The sequence below is a fragment of the Oreochromis aureus genome, linkage group 17 (genome assembly GCF_013358895.1).
Source record: "Oreochromis aureus strain Israel breed Guangdong linkage group 17, ZZ_aureus, whole genome shotgun sequence".
NCBI lineage: Eukaryota > Metazoa > Chordata > Actinopteri > Cichliformes > Cichlidae > Oreochromis > Oreochromis aureus.
In genome coordinates, this window is record NC_052958.1 from 30,839,600 (window position 1) to 30,858,253 (window position 18,654).

General features: G+C 38.2%; 1 protein-coding gene across 1 annotated transcript; it reads right to left on the bottom strand.

Annotated features, from left to right (window-relative positions):
* Positions 1 to 1,048: 1,048 nt before the first annotated feature.
* Positions 1,049 to 4,947, bottom strand: LOC120433846 (GATA zinc finger domain-containing protein 14-like). The gene is made up of 4 exons (XM_039600797.1): positions 4,940 to 4,947; positions 3,286 to 4,779; positions 2,122 to 2,207; positions 1,049 to 2,011 (listed from the first exon to the last, which is right to left on the bottom strand). Exons 1-4 carry the CDS (start codon positions 4,945 to 4,947, stop codon positions 2,004 to 2,006), a joined length of 1,596 nt encoding a protein of 531 aa, XP_039456731.1. The 3' UTR covers positions 1,049 to 2,003.
* Between the last annotated feature and the right edge of the window lie 13,707 nt (positions 4,948 to 18,654).

The window sequence follows — 18,654 nt, forward strand, 5'->3', positions numbered from 1 at the left end:
AAAATGCAGAGAGGTGCATGAAAACATATGTTACCAAACCAAAATGTGTTAAAAAAGTGACTGAAGAAGAAACACTCAATCCAAGCAGCCTAGACCTATTGCAGCATAATTAGGGAGGATGCAGGGTCACCTGATCGAGTCCTAACTATATGCTTTATCAAAAAGGGAAGTTTTAAGCCTAATCTTAAAAGCAGAGAGGGTGTTTGTGTCCCGAATCCAAACTGAAGGCTCTGCCTCCCATTCTACTTTTAGATACTCTATGAACATCAAGTAAGTCAGCAGTCTGAGAGCGAAGTATTGTAATGGGATGATATGGTACTATAAGGTCATTAAGATAAGATGAGGCCTGATTATTCAAGAACTTGTATGTGAGGAGCAGGATTTTAAATTTGATTATGGATTTAACAGGGAGCCAATGAAGGGAAGCCAGTATAGGAGAAATCTGCTCTCTCTTTCTAGTCCCTGTCAGTACTCTTGCTGCAGCATTTTGGATCAACTGAAGGCTTTTCAGTGGAACGTTATAATAAGCCTTAGTGTATCAAGAAGACTCTCCATTTACATGAAGAAATTGGAGTCTCTAGGATAAATATGATTCAAACCACTGCAGCGCAGTACCTGTAATACCTACAGCATGCTCTAATCGCTCTAATAGAATATTATGGTCAACAGTATCAAACGCAGCACTAAGGTCTAGCAGGACAAGCACTGAGATGAGTCCACTGTCAGAGGCCATAAGAAGATCATTTGTAACCTTCACTAAAGCTGTTTCTGTGCTGTGATGAGCTCTGAAACCTGACTGAAACTCTTCAAATAAGCCATTCCTCTGCAGATGATCTGTTAGCTGTTTGACAACTACTCTTTCAAGGATTTTTGATATGAAAGGAAGGTTGGAGATTGGCCTATAATTAGCTAAGACTGCTGGGTCTAGAGATGGCTTTTTAAGTAAAGGTTTAACTACAGCCAGCTTGAAGGCCTGTGGTACATAGCCGATTATTAGAGATAGGTTGATCATATTTAAGATTGAAGCATTAATTAATGGCAGGACTTCTTTGAGCAGTTTTGTAGGAATGGGGTCTAAGAGACATGTTGATGGTTTGGAGGAAGTAATAACTGGAGTTAAGTCAGAAAGATCAATTGGAGAAAAAGACTCTAAATAAATATTAATGTTACTGAGTAGCTGAACTTAATTTTAAGTAATTGTTGCTCTAATAGTTAAAATTTTACTTGAGAAGAAATTCATGAACTCATTACTAGTTAAAGGAATACTTGTCTCAAAAGAGCTCAGACTTTTTGTCAGTCTGGCTACAGTGCTGAAATGAAACTTAGGGTTCTTCTTATTTTCATCGATCTGTGATGAATAGGAAGATGTTCTAGCTTCACCAAAGGCCAAAGGTAAATGATGATCTTCTAGATTAGTGAGACACTTGCTGCCACACACCCAATCGGCCTGTGCTTCTAGGATTCTGTATAACTTGGAGGTGTTGATTCATTTAAACTAACATAATCATCCTGCTGTAATCAGGTTTCTGTTTGGCAGAGTAGATCAGTTTGTTGATCAATTATTAATTCGTGTACTAACTGGGAATTAGAAGGAAGAGACCTAAAGTTTAATAATCCACATTTTGCTGTTTTACTATTAGGTGCCGATGTGATAATGGGAGGAGAGAAGCTGCAGCGAGGCGTGTGAGACTGCAACTCTCCTTCCTGGTCTCAACTCTGGACAGTCACTTTTTAGAAATGAGAGCTGCTACATGCAAAGTGAGATGGCTACCATCTCTTCTAACAAGATCCATTTTTCCCCAGAAAGTTTCCCAAGCATCTATAAAGCCAACATTGTTCTTTGGACTCCACTCAGACAGCCAACAATTTAATGAGAACAGTCGGCTAAACATGTTATGTTTTCATGTAGACTTCCATCCATGCAAAGTGTTTATGGGCCAACTCTCACTTGTTGAATGTTTGTCACAGAGAGACTGTGGGCTGTTCCATTCAGGATCTGGTTGCTAAAAAACTAACGAGAAAGAAAATACAAAGAATGTTTATCTCATTTTCTTATCATTCAAAGTTTAAAGAATTAAACGCAAAGCAAACTTGTTGTAAATAAGAGATAATTAGGCCTACCTCTTGAAGAAGTCTGATGATTGTTGCATTGCTGACCGCTCCATAGGTAGTTATCCTCATCTTCATATGTGCTAGTGCTTGCAGGGCTTTAGGGTTTAAAATATTACAATTAGAATTGAATAAAAGAACATAAAATTGTGGAACTTGTAATTTTTTTGTCTTTTCATGTGTGAAAAGTGTTACATATCAATTACAAGTGAAAACTTCTATCAATTTGAAGTTTACCTTTGTATTTGAGCCCTGCACTAAAAAAAACAATGGGGCCAAATTAGCTATATAATGTATTGTAAATGCAATTCAATCTTACTTTGTAACATATTTATGGTTATTTTTCAGTTGGCAGCTGAAACTGGCAGGATTTTGGATTGTCCATCCTGTAGGTTCCTCAAAACTTGTGTTATTGGGCCATCTAACAGCAGGATGTGGTTGTGACACTTGGTTAACACTGTGTATGCACAGGATGTTTAACTTTTAAAGCAGTGACTAAAGCATGCTTCCTGAGAGTGGTAGCAGGACCATCTCAAGGCTACGTGCCTTTCTGTAGCCACCCGCTCTTGTCTAATGCCTCAATGGGGACATGGAAGCTTGCTGGGGCTTCGCCTGTTTTGAAATTTTGAAATCAGCGAGGGGCAGGGAGACAGTTTGTGCAAAGGTCTCTCATGGGTACATCAACATCAGCATGGTTTCCTGGAGGAGGCAAAGCTTAAGGATCCCTCCCTCTTCCTTGTTCACATCTCTGCTTAACTGAAGTCAGAGCAAGCTCCATGAAAACCGAAAGGGACTGTTTTGCTGCTCTGGTGTCATGGGGCAATTTATTTCCCTCATAATGGGATCTGGTGGTCTCTGTTACTACTCAGTTAAGATTTCTTCCATCATACAAACATTTTGGAAGTTAATTTCAGTTTTACAAAGATACATATGTAATAAGTCTGTCTGTGTCTTATTCTGTGTATAACCAGAAATATCTTTAGAATTTTTAAAAATTATTTATTTCTTTATTTTTGTATTTTTTTTTTTGTAATTTCTGACTGAGGGTGCATTTCACTGTTACGGAACATGGATGGTGTTAAAACAAACAGATGCCTTAAAGCTGAATAGATTCTTCGCTAAGTCTCTCTATTATATCATATGCTCTGTATATTTTTTCAAATAAATTGGAGTCACCTTCTGTGGTGGTTGTTTTTGTGAGTGGTGCTGAAGTTGTGATAATTGAAGTTGCTGCTGTAATGAATGTTATTGCAGTTGTAGTGGTCGGTGCAGCAGTTGTGGTGGTCGGAGGTGCTGTTGTAAGGAATTGTGCAGCAGTTGTGGTGGTTGGTGCAGCAGTTGTGGTGGTTGTTGTGGCAGCAGTTGTGGTGGATGGTGCTGGTGCTATAGTGCTTGGAGCTGCGGTCATGTTGATTGCGGTTGGTATAGTTATTGCAGTTGTGGTGGTCGGAGGTGCTGTTGTAAGGAATGGTGCTGTAGTTGTAGAGGTTGGTGCAGCAGTTGTGGTGGTCGGAGTTGCTGTTGTAATGAATGGCACTGTAGTTGTAGTGGTTGGTGCAGCAGTTGTGGTGGTCGGAGCTGCTGTTGTAAAGAATGGTGCAGCAGTTGTGGTGGTTGGTGCAGCAGTTGTGGTGGTTGGTGCAGCAGTTGTGGTGGTCGCAGTTGCTGTTGTAATGAATGGCACTGTAGTTGTAGTGGTTGGTGCAGCAGTTGTGGTGGTCGGAGCTGCTGTTGTAAGGAATGATGCAGCAGTTGTGGTGGTTGGTGCAGCGGTTGTGGTGGTCGCAGTTGCTGTTGTAATGAATGGCACTGTAGTTGTAGTGGTTGGTGCAGCAGTTGTGGTGGTTGGTGCAGCAGTTGTGGTGGTCGCAGTTGTTGTTGTAATGAATGGCACTGTAATTGTAGTGGTTGGTGCAGCAGTTGTGGTGGTTGGTGCAGCAGTTGTGGTGGTCGGAGTTGCTGTTGTAATGAATGGCACTGTAGTTGTAGAGGTTGGTGCAGCAGTTGTGGTGGTTGGTGCAGCAGTTGTGGTGGTCGGAGTTGCTGTTGTAATGAATGGCACTGTACTTGTGGTGGTTGGTGCAGCAGTTGTGGTGGTCGCAGTTGTTGTTGTAATGAATGGCACTGTAATTGTAGTGGTTGGTGCAGCAGTTGTGGTGGTTGGTGCAGCAGTTGTGGTGGTCGGAGTTGCTGTTGTAATGAATGGCACTGTAGTTGTAGAGGTTGGTGCAGCAGTTGTGGTGGTTGGTGCAGCAGTTGTGGTGGTCGGAGTTGCTGTTGTAATGAATGGCACTGTACTTGTAGTGGTTGGTGCAGCAGTTGTGGTTGTCACAGTTGCTGTTGTAATGAATGGCACTGTAATTGTAGTGGTTGGTGCAGCAGTTGTGGTGGTCGGAGTTGCTGTTGTAATGAATGGCACTGTACTTGTAGTGGTTGGTGCAGCAGTTGTGGTGGTCGGAGTTGCTGTTGTAATGAATGGCACTGTACTTGTGGTGGTTGGTGCAGCAGTTGTGGTGGTCGGAGCTGCTGTTGTAATGAATGGCACTGTACTTGTGGTGGTTGGTGCAACAGTTGTGGTAGATGTTGCTGGTGCTATAGTGTTTGGAGCTGCGGTCATGTTGATTGGTGTTGGTGTAGTTACTGTTGGTGCTACTGATGTGGTAGTCACAGCTGCATTAGTTGTTGTTGGAGGTGCAGTTGTGGTGGTTGGTGCTCCAGTTGTGTTTTGTGCTGTTGTCATGACTGTTGATACAATAGTTCTTTTATTATCAACAGTTTTGAAGATTATCATCAAGCAGTGTGACTTTCCAAACTTTACACGATTCTTTACTGTATCATTCTCACTTTGCCTAAAAGTTTCTCTTGTACTGTAAATATGCATTTTGTTAGTATATGACAGTGTTAAATATTTTCCGTCTACTTTCCTTCAACATGCTTTAAGGTGCTTTAGAGCATTCACATTATTAGGTACAGTTGAACCGCTTTACAAATTAAATATATTCTCTATAATGTAATTAGGTTTATTTAAAAAAAATCCTTAAACTGTATTATGTCTGCAGTAGGTTCTATGCCATAAAGCACATTTACCCTACATCTCAATTGGTATTGATCATTGCTTTACCATCTTTTTTACCATTTATTTTATATAGGATCTTTGGTTTTCTATGCACCTTCTGTCTCCATGGCTATTATCCAAAATTACATAAAGTATATAAAGGCAGTTGTTGATTATTAAGTATTATTATTAAGTAATATATTGTTTTATACCTGTAATCTTTTTGCTGTCAATACCCAATTTGTGTAATAGGGCTTCACTGACTCCCGTAATGTGAATAATTTGATTATTTTAAAAAAAATCACAAATTCTTTGCTTTGATGCTTAATGCATGGATCTGTAGCGCTCCGCTGTCACCATGAAAATGGAAGTTTTTACCCACACTAAAAACAGACATGCAATAGAAATGTATTTAGGAGCAGTGTATGAATTAAAAGTTCAACAGAAAAAACACAACAGCAGCAGTGAAAATGATGGCACTGTTTAACGTGGAGCTGGAGTGTTTTGCGAAGAGCAAAGAGGCGGAGGCATTACTGAGAGGGTGAGCCCAGGCTGAGTGAAGAAAACACGGTTCTAGCGTCTAAAACTGCAGCACTGTTCCTGATCCACTGGCGAAAAAACGATCGGGAATCCTTCATAGAACAACCTAATTTTTTTTACACAGCAAAAAAAATCTGTTGTAAGCCTCCAAAAGTATATTAAAATACAGACGAACTGTTAGCTTAGTCTGATACCATGTTTAAACTATATGATATAAATTATGACGCAGCCATCCTATTTTACATGGAAGCGACACCTGCAAAGAGTGGTGAGTCTAAAGCAGAGCATAGGGTGTAATAGACCATATTCATTTCAAGGCTTTCATGATTTTTTAGAGATTGAAAGTGAAACAATATAAAATATTGTGTTAATTAAATTGCTTTCATATTTTAAAATATAAAAATAAAAGTAATTAATGTCTACACCATTATAAAGTCTCTTTGTCACCGACACAAAAACTGGTATCAAAGCACAGAGCAAACTGATATGCTCGCTTTTCTTCATTGCAGCCACTCATTCACTTTCACACTTAAATTTAGCCTTCCAATTTTGTTCAGATTATTTATATATTGTTGCATTTAAGAAAATGCTTTCTTTAAAAAATGTAATACAGTCAAAGGTTTAAGTTTTTTTTTGACAGATGTTGTATGCAGTTAAACTTTAAAAAATCGCAGTTTCTAAAATGGAAACTAATGTGCAGTTCATTTTGAAAGAGCTGTGTTTTTTATCTTTTGAATATTCATTCTTGCTCATTATTAATCCCAAATGATTTCTTATCCAATTAATCGATGGAATAATCGATAGAATACTCAACAGAATACTCAATTACTAAAATAATCGATAACTGCAGCCCTAATGTCAAACAGAAAAAAATACAATTCAGTAAAATTTGGGTCTTGTTTAGAGTAAAATGGAATAAATATGGAAGTCATCTGGACATTAGTTGACATTTTGTTTTTATGAGAATATTAGTTTTTTTTGAGGATGCACTGAAAGCATGCAAATATCTAGCAACATTTATTTACTTTATAATAAACATTGTTTAGTTATTAGTATCCCACATTGTAATAAATACTTACTCTGTGCTGCATGAAAATGTCCAAGCAGTATTATCCAGCAAATAATTTTTCTTCCCATGATGGTTGTTGTTACTTGTCACTGCTCTCAGGACAGACTGTTTTTATGTCTGACTCTGCATTGTACTGAGATCATTAAATGCTCCTCCCTCCACTATTCAAAGGGAGTGTTTAAGAATTAGTGACAGAGACTACTTTCATAGAAACTGAAACACGGGAAAATACATGTATTTGTAATGTACAACAAATTATTTTTTGTTTTTTATTAATAATATTAAAATGCATTACACTTTAGAAACATCAGAAGGCCCTTACACTATGCAGCATTACAGGGTGACAGTCCAGTTTTTAACAGTTAATGTCACTGCAATCTCTACTAGTTTAACTTAGTTTGTCGTACCTGGTAGTGTCTGATTTGTAGCTGCTTCTTGATCTTAATGAGTAAAATTTTCATTCTCATTGTAGGCTATGAATGGAAGCACTCTGTAAGAGTACATCACTTAGAGTTTATGAGTCATAACAAAGATAAAATTAATAACACACAAAAAAACAAATTGTAAATTGTATATTAGACTTAAGAAATGCAAACATTATGTGTGCATAAAGTTGATTTAGTTGTTTTATTTTGACTTTAACACTGATGGGCCGGTTTAAAATAAACTGAAAGTATGCAGCTAAAGCTTATTCATATAACCAGAATTTTGAAAGCACAACTGGGTTAACGTGCTTGTGCTGTCAGCCAACTAAAGTGCCATTGCAATTACCAACTAAAGCTATTAATGTGGCAGATGAACAGGTTTTTCATTATGTGCTGGAGGTTCTCCCTTCATAATGAGTTTTACTCAAAGACAAAGTTTGTTACAGTCAACTTTATTAATTCTATGTTTCTTTTATTTATAGCTACATTTATTCCATGATGTGCCAAATGTGTTCAGTTGGTGAATTGTCTAGAGTGCACGTAGAGCAGTTTAGCAGCCAGACTCTTCTACCACAAACAATGATCAAATCACCTGAACTATACTTATCTAACTAACCTACTCTGAGCTAATGCTGATTTTGTTCTCATCTTTAGTGAGGAGAGGTTGGAGGACGGATGACCACAAATGGATCCGAAGATGCGCTTATCCCCATGTACTGAGTTGATTACAATCACAGAACAGGAAAGCAGCATCCCCTGGGCATTCAGTGAGTAGTACAATGTAAATCTTTCTGAGTTAACCATCTAACATGCCAAAAATGAGCAGAGAGGAGAATGAAAACAATGCAACCAATTTGCAGGTTCACAGATCAGGCTGGGTCAGTCCCTCCCTCCCTGTTCATTATACTTACTTACATCGGTATTAAGTAATAATTACACATAATAGTCCTCAGCAAAACCACAGGATTATGTGTATGATGAGTCTTCTTGTCTTCCTGCATTCTTCCAGACACACAAAAAACAAGGTTGAAGCTGACTCATGCGCGCGCGCACAAACACACACACACACACACACACACACACACACACACACACACACACACACACACACACACACACACACACACACACACGTTTCATTAAGAATAAAAATGCTTTATTATTAGAAAACAGGGAAAAGCTCTGTTTTAGCACTTTGATCATTTTTATTCACATAAGGCTCTCAGCTCTGATCACAAAGGGCAGGGACAAATCAGTCTTATCAAACTCTCTGTGATTAGATCCACGATGTGAAGTTCACATTGTGAAACAAACGAAGTTGGTGAACTGCTGTGCTTATTTCTGAAATTATATGAATGTTTCTAAACTTATTTTTCTAATACTCATTTTATTAATTTACTGTAAGTAAATATTAAAGTGGACTAATAATTCTTGTTAGAACATATGTTAATATTTACACAAGAGTCTACATTTGTATGCTGAAATCAAAACTGTGGAACCTGTGTTGATGGTAAAGAAAAAGTAAACATGTTTTCTGTCATGGTCCCTGTGTCTACCCGGCTGGCTCCTCAAGGCTACATGTTTTGTTTGGTTTTGCTCTCTCTCTCTCTCTCTTATTGCTCTACCTGGGTGGTGCTCACTGTGATCTTCTGCTTCTTTGGCCCATGCTCCTGCTCCTAATCACGCACTGGTGATACATCATGTTCTCAGGCCACTTCTTAAGGCAGTGGTTCTGAGCTCCTCGTCGTTGGACTATTGAGTTTTGATACATTATTGTAAATCCAGCTTTGTAAATTTTAGTGTGTTTGTGTGTGTACCTATTTGTGACTTTCGTCTCTCAGTGCTTATACTCCCCGAACCTTGGAACCTTAAGCGTGGATGTTTGCAGTTTGGAGTGGCTTGTGTGTGGGATGCCTCAAGCAGAGCAAACGAGTGAGAAGAATCAGTTTCTCTTCCCCGAATCTTTCCCGTGGACCACTGGAACCCCTTATGGCATCTCTGTCTGGCAATTCTTCAGATGATAAGCATTTTAATCAAGCTATTATTGTGAGTTTGGAGAGTCACATGTGAGCAGCAAACCCACAGAATTTGAGTTTGATTATAGCTTTCCAGAATTGTCAAATCAGCATAAAAATTATGCTTTAAATCTCTGTGATGAGTATGACACATATATTGCATTAACTGGTTATCCAAGACCGGTTTCACAAATTCTGTAACATGATTATGTGGCTGATGTATTTAATTTTGTGTTTTATTTTCAGTTTTTAGTGCAGAAAAAGTGTCAGTTCAACAGATACTGCTGGAGAAAAATTAGCAAAAAAACCAAAACAAAAACAGCAGTGCAAATTTAATATCAGTTGCTCTGCTGTGTAGAAGGGAGCCTTGCATGGTTTCCAAAGGATATCTTATGATCGCAACTTGATGATCTGTAAACAATTCTCAGATAAAATAAGCAAAAATGAGGAAGAGGTTGATTTAGGTGGATGATCTTTTCATCTATCTTCAGAAGGGAGCAACAGAAGAGCTGCTGAGGAGATGGTTGTTACCTTCTGGAGAGATTTTTTTCCAGGATGCAGAAAGTTATTGACAATTTAGTTTACAATAAACACATGTAACTATTTAGTTTAGCATTTCTGAAATTTTTATATTACATAACATACTTGTATAACAGTGACTACACAGCTTCCACTGCTCCTTAATTATCCTCTCAGTTGTAATAACATTGTTACATATACATTTTTACATAGACTGTTGAAAGATGAAACGCATGAGTTACTAAAGTGAAAGGAGGAAGCAGTTGTGTTTATGGGCATCTTTTGTAACTGGGAGGTTGGGGATCAGACAGCTTGAAATTGTCTTTATTTGCAAATCATTCACTATAAATAAACACAATGAACTTAGACATCGTGTCTGCATTTTGTGTCCATTCAGGAAAACAACTCAGACATGACACACTGCCAATTGATTTAGGCCAAATGAGATAATATAAAGATACCTTAAAGGATATTGTTTTCCTTTTCTGTTTTGCAGAATAAGAAGGACCTTCCAAATTACAGAGGATATTGGCCTTTGCAAAAAGAGCAACTATGGTGCCACCTACTGGCTTTTTCCCAGCACCCTCCATTGAGCTATTCATAGAGGAGATGACTTCTTTTCTACAGTAGTTTCCCTCTTGGCGACATGTTTGTTAACTGCATTAGGTTGCCACTGACCTTTCGTTCTTGCATTACGTAACACTTCCAGGTCTGACAGAGTATGAACACATTATGCTGTTTGAGTTGTCATGTTTCTCTTTTGTCTTAGTCTCTCTTGGGGAAAAAAAAAATTAAAAATGCAAAGCCATACTTTCCCTGAAATTGTGCATTAACTTGTCAAGGTTTTAATATTTCCAAATTCACCTGCCTCAGTCAAGTTCCTTGTCAAATAAATTAATTAATTAATACAAATAAAATCAATATAATCTATAATGTAGCTCAATCAGTGAATCCAAAAAGTTTAAAATACTTATATGTCTTCATACAACTCTGAGTTTAGTTTTTCATGTATTTTAGTCTTTCAAGTGAGTATATGATAGTTTGGCTGAAGCCATCAACACAGCAATGCAGGTCCAAGCGCCATCTAATCAACTTGTGGTTGCCATCAAAATGAGTGTTAAGAGATCAGAAAGCATTACTACAGTTCAGCATGTTTATTCATATTATTTAGTAGCAAATTATAGAAACCTGTATTTAAACACAAATTTGATTGATGAAAATTTTGTGCACGTACTTCAACAACACCACACGTCAGTGGCATTAATGATATTTTTCCACACTAACATTTACCTTGCACAATTGATGTTATAGATTACAATTACGATGTAAAATAAAAGATTAAGCAACTCAGCAGTATATACATTAGAAGACATGTAAATTAATGTACTAAGAATCAGAAAGAATTGTTTAATATACTTAAGGCAATTATTGGTTTTTGTTGTTCATTTACCTTATGTTAATCATACATATTACCTTCAGTAATGTTTTGAATGAAGGGCCCTTAATTATACTGGAGTCTTTTTATATATTATGTTATTACCTTTAATCACAAAGCATGACCACTTCCTTCAAGCCAGTTTGTCATGTAGGCCTGTATGGCAGGAAGGATTGGACCCAAACAAAGGAATGAACCAAGGGAGGCATCTTTACTGCTGTATCAAAATATCTTAACATAAAACTCAAAAAACTAGAAACACATAACTCAAACTAGGAAACTACGCCAGGAACAGAGAACTAGAAATTACCAGGAGCACGGAGGAGAAAGCAAAGCACAGCAATGTGGGGTCGCAACGCAACAACAGACAGAGAAAAACACAGGGCGTAAATACACAAGGGAGTAACGAGGGAATAAGACAAAAGGAGAGCACAGCTGGGAGTAATCACACATAACAAGACAGGGAAGAAGGAAAACTGAAAACAACTGTTGCCATATCATTTTTTGATTGGTCGACATGGTACATTTTTCCACCAATAGGAAAGGGTGGGGTTTTGGTTTCGTTTTTGCTCACAGGCAGAGAGTGCTTTCGAGCGTTTTCCTTATAAAACGCCGTTTTTACCGTTTCTTCCCGCAGTAAATATAAACAACGATAGTATTCAGGAAGAAAACCAAACATTGCATATATTTTTTATCATGACTCTGGTTTTACGTGGCCTATCAACACAATTTAAAAACTGGTATAAAGTCCACACTTTTTCCGTCAATTGTTCCGTCTGTCCTGCTCACATCTCCAATGGTTGTACACGTTGTCATTAACGTGGCTTCACTCCACATCAGCCACGCCGCTTTGCTAGCTAAAACACCGGTATCGGCATATAAGGACGCTGTCATAGCCTGTCAACGTTGATTAGCTGCGTATATACGAATGTGAATCGCATTATTGGCTGGACTATGGGATAAGGTGGGCGTCGTTCTAATCCCATACGGGAGCAGCCAGTCACTTACTGACTAACACTGCAAAACAGAATTGTTAAAGTTTTAATTTTAATTTCAATTCAGGTTAGATTTTTTTTTTTTCTGTGCGCAACGCAGATTTTCTGTGCGCAGAGACCGTGCCAGCGGTGCGCAATTGCGCACGTGCGTGTAACCCATGTCAACTACTCCCTGTCAAATGACTCAAGCCAGCTGATTTGAGGCCCCTCTCCTGATTGGCTCCTTCCACGTCGCGGCAACTATGAATACGGCCGTGGAGGGATACTTCCGGGTTCGACTCCTGCTGTGGCTGTAAGCTTATGTCGTGTGGAACCGCGTTGGAAAACAAAGCGTTTTTCTCCCCTAAACCCGTCTATAAAATTGTATCACCTCAGAGGTAAGTGTTCTTAACATCTACCAATAACAACCTTTTGTCAGTAACCAGTCGATCATTCTCGCGATTAAAAAAGAAATGCCTTTGTTCGGCGGCGTTCCCACCGCGAGCAGAACTCCGGTTCAAAAACCGCTGTTTTTGAACACCTTTATTTCCTTAAGCACTTTAATGGGCTTACTTTGAAACAAAGTGCAATTAAATGATTATTGTTATGTGTTGCCTTGAATTCGGCTATGCTGTCTGTTAGACAGTTGTTTTTCTTTATTGTTGTTTTTGTATTTGTTTGTAGCGAACGCTACTGGAATATATAGATTAAGCTACGTAGCCAAGATGATTACTAATTTAACTGTTGTACATTTGTGATTGATGATGATGATGATGATGATTTGCATTGTTACATAGACTTGCAGAAAAATGTATTTGTTTACCGGTAAACTGAATTGATTTTGATTTACTAATGGATATTTTTCTGGCCTACAGGTCAGGTTTTTTTTTCCCTTTAAATTGATCTTCTTCATATTGAAGTGGCGAGCCGGTAGGACCATTCTTTGTTTTGTTTTTTTTCCCCCGCTTTGCCGTCTATGGATTACGGACATATTTGTTCCCCATTGTATGAAACTGGACCCTACACTGTAAAATGTAATATTGTGTTTAATTAAAAATATTAAATAGGCTGAACTCAATTTTTATCAATTTGTTATTAGAACTCAATTTAAATAAGTTACCAGTACTTTTTATGCAAAAACGCTGATAAACTCCATTTATTTGAGTTGTCTTAACTTAGAAAAACTAAGTAAGCTGGAAGTTTTGCTTCTCAGTGCGGAAGGATGAAAGATGTGTTTTGAAAATGCCACGTGACTACCGTCCTCCTCCCTCTCGGATCAGTCCGCATGTTCACGGTGCATTTTTTATGGAATATGTTGAGCAAACCTGGAGAAGCGTCAGCTCAAGATATTATTGTTGTCATTGCTGTGGATCTTTACCTGATACACTGACTTGGTGAGTAAATGTTTACTCTTATTCAAACTGATTTTGTGGCTTCTCTTAGTTTAGCACTAGGTTTAAAATCTTACTAGCTAGTTAGTGTTAGCCTAGCGTTGCTGCTGCCGCTGGGCTCATGTTACTTAAAAATTAACACCACAGCCTTAAAAACCTTACATAAAACTATGTGGTGAAATTTTCTGTTGATCGTTTGAAATAAATAAGTGAGGTAAGAGCCCAGACAAAATTCTTCGGGAGGTGCAGCCGTTAGGGGTAGGGTGGGGTGTGGGGGGTGGATAACAGAGCTCTCCGAAAACATGGAAGCACTTTTGCAAATATGTGATATTTTGATAAATTAAGTAGATATTTGAGCATTACATAGCTACATTGTCGCCTGAAAATATCTTAAAGGTTATTTTGTGACCCAGAAAGGGTAGTCTGGGGAAAAGGAGGATCGCATTTGTCGGCTGCGGTTGTCGGAGCCTGTGCGCATTTGTAAGCGCGGCAATGGCGGAGGAGCGCCGCTGAAAAACTTATTACTTTTTCTGGGTCACAAAATAAACTTTTAAGATATTTTCAGGTGACAATGTAGCTGTGTAAATTTCAAATGTCTGCTCGATTTATCAAGACATCACATATTGGCAAAAATGCCCCGACGTTTTCGGAGACTTCTATTATTTGTTTTTTCATGCTTTGTGGCAGCTTTAGAACATCTGTGGCATCTATTAATGTCAAATCTAGCCTTTATTTAACAACATAAGCAAACTCTATGTTACAATGATTGCACAGCCATTAAGGATCAAATCAGTTTCTGAAAAATGTTCTGTTTTTTTCTCCCTCTGCTGGCTTCTTACTGTCTTTGAGGCTCGGGACCAGCACTCCTGTTGTTGGACAGAAAGACATCAGTAAGTATTTTGGTTTTCCAATATATTAGCAACTGTCAGTGACATTTATATTAATCAGGCTGAACTTTAATCATACTTTAGATCAGCCTGTTTTACTTATTGTTTTATTTGTGCTTTGGTTTGGGAAGTTGTTTCTTTACTGATCTTTTCCTGTTTTCTGTTATTAGACTTGAGATATGACTGCACTATGCTGTTGCTGGTGACCACAGTTAATTCTACAAGACATGCTGTGTAAGTAAACAAACAACAACAGTTTGGTCTGCATTTCTTGAAAGATCACATCCCCCAAACTTAGTTTAGGGGGTCTACACTGTATATAGTGAAGTCTGCAAGTTTTCTAACAGCAAAATCTGTTTTGTGCCCAAAATCATTTTGCACATCATTAGAATGAAAGTTATTGGCCATGTTTGCATAGCCTTTTTAAAATGATGCTTTCATGACATTATTGTGTGTTGGGTGGTGGTCAGGGCTATGCAGACTGACAATTGGGACATTGAATGTCACCTCTGCGGTGGGGAGGGAGCCTGAGATTGTCTAAATTGGAGTCTGTTCTATACCAAAAGCAGAAAAAAATGTTTTAAGAAAGCAATTAAGTTCATGTTCCAAAAAATATGATTGTTTGCTTGCAGGACACCAGGAGAGATGAGTCCTCCGTCACAGATGGTGTGGTCAGTGAAGATGGTCGCCTGCAGGTTCAAGCTCATTGCATCTCCAACCCACATCCACTGCCACTGTACTTAAGGGAAGTTAAAGACTTTCTTCTGCACCTACATTTGGATCACCTCGATCCATGACAGTCATTCAGGCAGTAATGCCTGGACTGGAAACAAGCCATCCTTAAAATATTACAACATACCAAGCTCATGTGTTGGAATGGAAAACAAATGTGTTGTTTAAATTAGAGACTGCACTTGTGACAGAACAATAAATATTTTATTTTGATTATATAAGTAATGTAAGTACAAAACAAACTGTGGTAGACCTAAACTTATTTTCAGAATAATTACATCTGAGACTTTGTTTCATTGTAAGATTATAACAGTGATGGCAATATAATTGTTTCTTGTTCAGTAGAACAGTGTCCAGTATGTTGGCTGTTATACTTTGTTGTGTTTGAAAATAAAAGTTGGGCTCATTTTAACATCATTACAAAAATTGTTGTTAATTATTTTTAATCATATTCAGGTTACCACAAATTGTTTTTTCATTTAGTTGAACTTAACATGTTTGTCAGTAGGTAAACAATTAGTATTGTACAGTCAGAAATATCAAGTTATTGTTAATACTGCAGACTTGCAATGTATAAGTTGTCCTAACAGTCATCTTAAGTAAGCTTTACTTAGTTTTTTTGAGGCAACGAGTTTCCATAATTTTTTTGAGTTCTGGGAACTAACAAGGCTGTACAGTGTACTCAAAATGAGTAAGTTGCCCTAACTTGGTCATCTTATGTAAACTTGATCCAATTTTTTTGAGTTCTGGGAACAAATGAGCTTGTACAGAGTACTCAAAGTAAATAAGTTGTCCTAACTTAGTCATGTTTAGCTAAGCTTTACTCAATTTTTTTGAGGCAACGAGTTTCCATAATTTTTTTGAGTTCTGGGAACTAATTAGATTTTACAGTGTAGGGAGGAATACCTTAAAAAGTGAACTTTAAAAAGAAAAGGACTCTTAACAAAAGGACTCTTGCACAGGAAATCACAGCAATTGATTTATTATTTATTACACAATTATTTGATTGTGGGCATTTATTTATGTTGTGTGTTGTATTGATTATTTTGGTCCATTTCCCCTTTTCCCCATTTATTCAATATATTTTTGGTACAAGATACTACAGTCTTTGGTCTCATCATTCACACCATCTAGGCTCCATAAAGAACCATTTCTTCTGCGCGTCAGTCAATAAACTCGTCCATTGCAATAACACTAGCCCTTAAATAACTTTGCGTTACATGCGCAGCTTAGAGGGAACATTGCTCACACGTATAGGCATTAGTTCACTTTTATTCAAATTTATCCTATATCAAAAGAAGCACCCAAATAACTTAATTTTGTCTAATATGGTGTGGATTGCCTTTTCTGGCTGGGTGATATATAATAACACATCATCTGCATAGAGTGAATTATTATAAGTGTTGCAACCCCCCCAAAAAATTGGATCTTTATGTATGCTTCCATATCCAGTCTTATCTGGGTGTACTCATCGTGTTTAAAAGAGGCTTAATCTATTGGTGAGTATTTTGGAGAATAGTTTCACATCCAGATTTAGTAAGGAGATGGGAAAAACCAACATTTTCAGCATTCCTGCCTTTTTTATAAATAACAGTTATAATTGCCTCTGTAAGAGTGGAAGGGAGGAGTTTCTCAACCAAAGCTTGAGTAAATCTTTTATGCAGGTATGGGCACAAAATCTCACTGAGTGTCTTGTAAAATTTGCTCGGGATACCATCTGGTCCAGGAGACTTACTGTTTTCTCTTGGGGCTGTTGCCTCTTGATATCTTGTATTGTTATTTTTGAGCCATGCAAGTTCATCCTCCTCTAGGTTTAGAATGGTGCTTTTATCCAAGAACTTTTTCATAGAGCCACAATCTATATCATGTGATGTTGATAAAATTGGAAAAATTGATTGTTAAGGTCTCTGTCAGGGGGCTGGTTATGTGACCCAGCATTCTTGAAGTTGTTGTCATTTTGTTAATTCTTTGTGTTTGGTTTACATGGCTTCTCCCCATGCTTTGTTCCATGTCTCCCCTGTCTATCATGTGTATCCATGTATTTTTCTGCAGTATGAGTGGCAACAACCCGCATTCATCAAGAATCTAATATGGAATTACATCCTATATTGTTGTCATCAGGTGGGGACAAATTAGCCTGTACATATATGGAATTATGCAGTAAACAAAAAAGTGTGAAATAACTCAAAGCATGTTTTATATTTTAGATTATTCAAAATAACCACTCTTTGCTTTGATTGTTGCTTTGCACACTCTTGGCAATCTCTCAATGAGCTTCATGCGGTAATCCCCTGAAATGGTTTTCCAACAGTCTTGAAGGAGTTCCCAGAGATGCTGAGCACTTGTTGGCCATTTTGCCTTCACTCTGCGGTCTATCTCATCTGAAATGCGTTTAGGCCAGGTGACTGTGGAGGCCAGGCCATCTGGCCCAGCACTCCATCACTCTCATTATTGGTCAAATAGCCCTTACACAGCCTGGAGGTGTGTTTGGGGTCATTGTCCTGTTGAAAAATAAATGATGGTCCTACTAAACACCAACCGGATAGAATGGCATGTTGTTGCAGGATGCTGTTGGGGCCATGATGGTTCATTGTGTCTTCAATTTTGAATAAATCCCCAACAGTGTCACCAGCAAAGCACCCCCACACCATCACACCACCTCCTCCATGCTTCACAGTGGGAACCATGCATGTAGAGACCTTTTCTGCATCGCACAAAGACATGGCGGGTTTCACCAAAGATCTCGATTTTGGGCATATCAAACCTAAGCACAGATTTCCACTGGCCTAATGTCCAGTCCTTGTGTTTCTTGGCCCAAACAAATCTCTTCTGCTTGTTGCTTTTCCTTAGTAGTAGTTTCTTAGCAGCTATTTGACCATAAAGGCCTGATCTGGACAGTCCCCTCTGAACAGTTGATGTAGAGATGTGTCTGCTACTGGAACTCTGTGTGGCATTTATCTAGGCTCTAATCAGAGGTGCTGTTAACATTGCGATATCTGAGGTTGGTGACGCTGATGAATTTATCCTCAATGGCAGAGGGGACTCATGGTCTTCCTTTTCCAGGGCAGTCCTAATGTGTGCCAGTTTCAACGCAGTGTTTGATGATTTTCCAGACTGACTGACCTTCAGTTCTTAAAATAATGATGGACTATTGTTTCTCTTTACTTAGCTGATTGGTTCTTCCCATAATATGAATTCTAACACTTTTTTTAAATAGGGCTGTCACCTGTGTACCAACCTGACTACTCATGGTCAAGAGAAAGTAAACATATGTTTTAGAACAATATTCAAGAAATGCCTTTCCTCATTGCTAATAGACTGACTATCATCGTTGCATCCTATTGTACATTATTAGCCATGCATACAACTTCCAAAGTTGTATGCATGACCTTGCTGCGGCTGCATGGTCCACAGCAACTATGGTGCTTTACCTCACCATGGCAATTCAACTTACTACCACTACTACTACTAAAACCTTTAAAGTATCCGGTAAAAAATGGAAA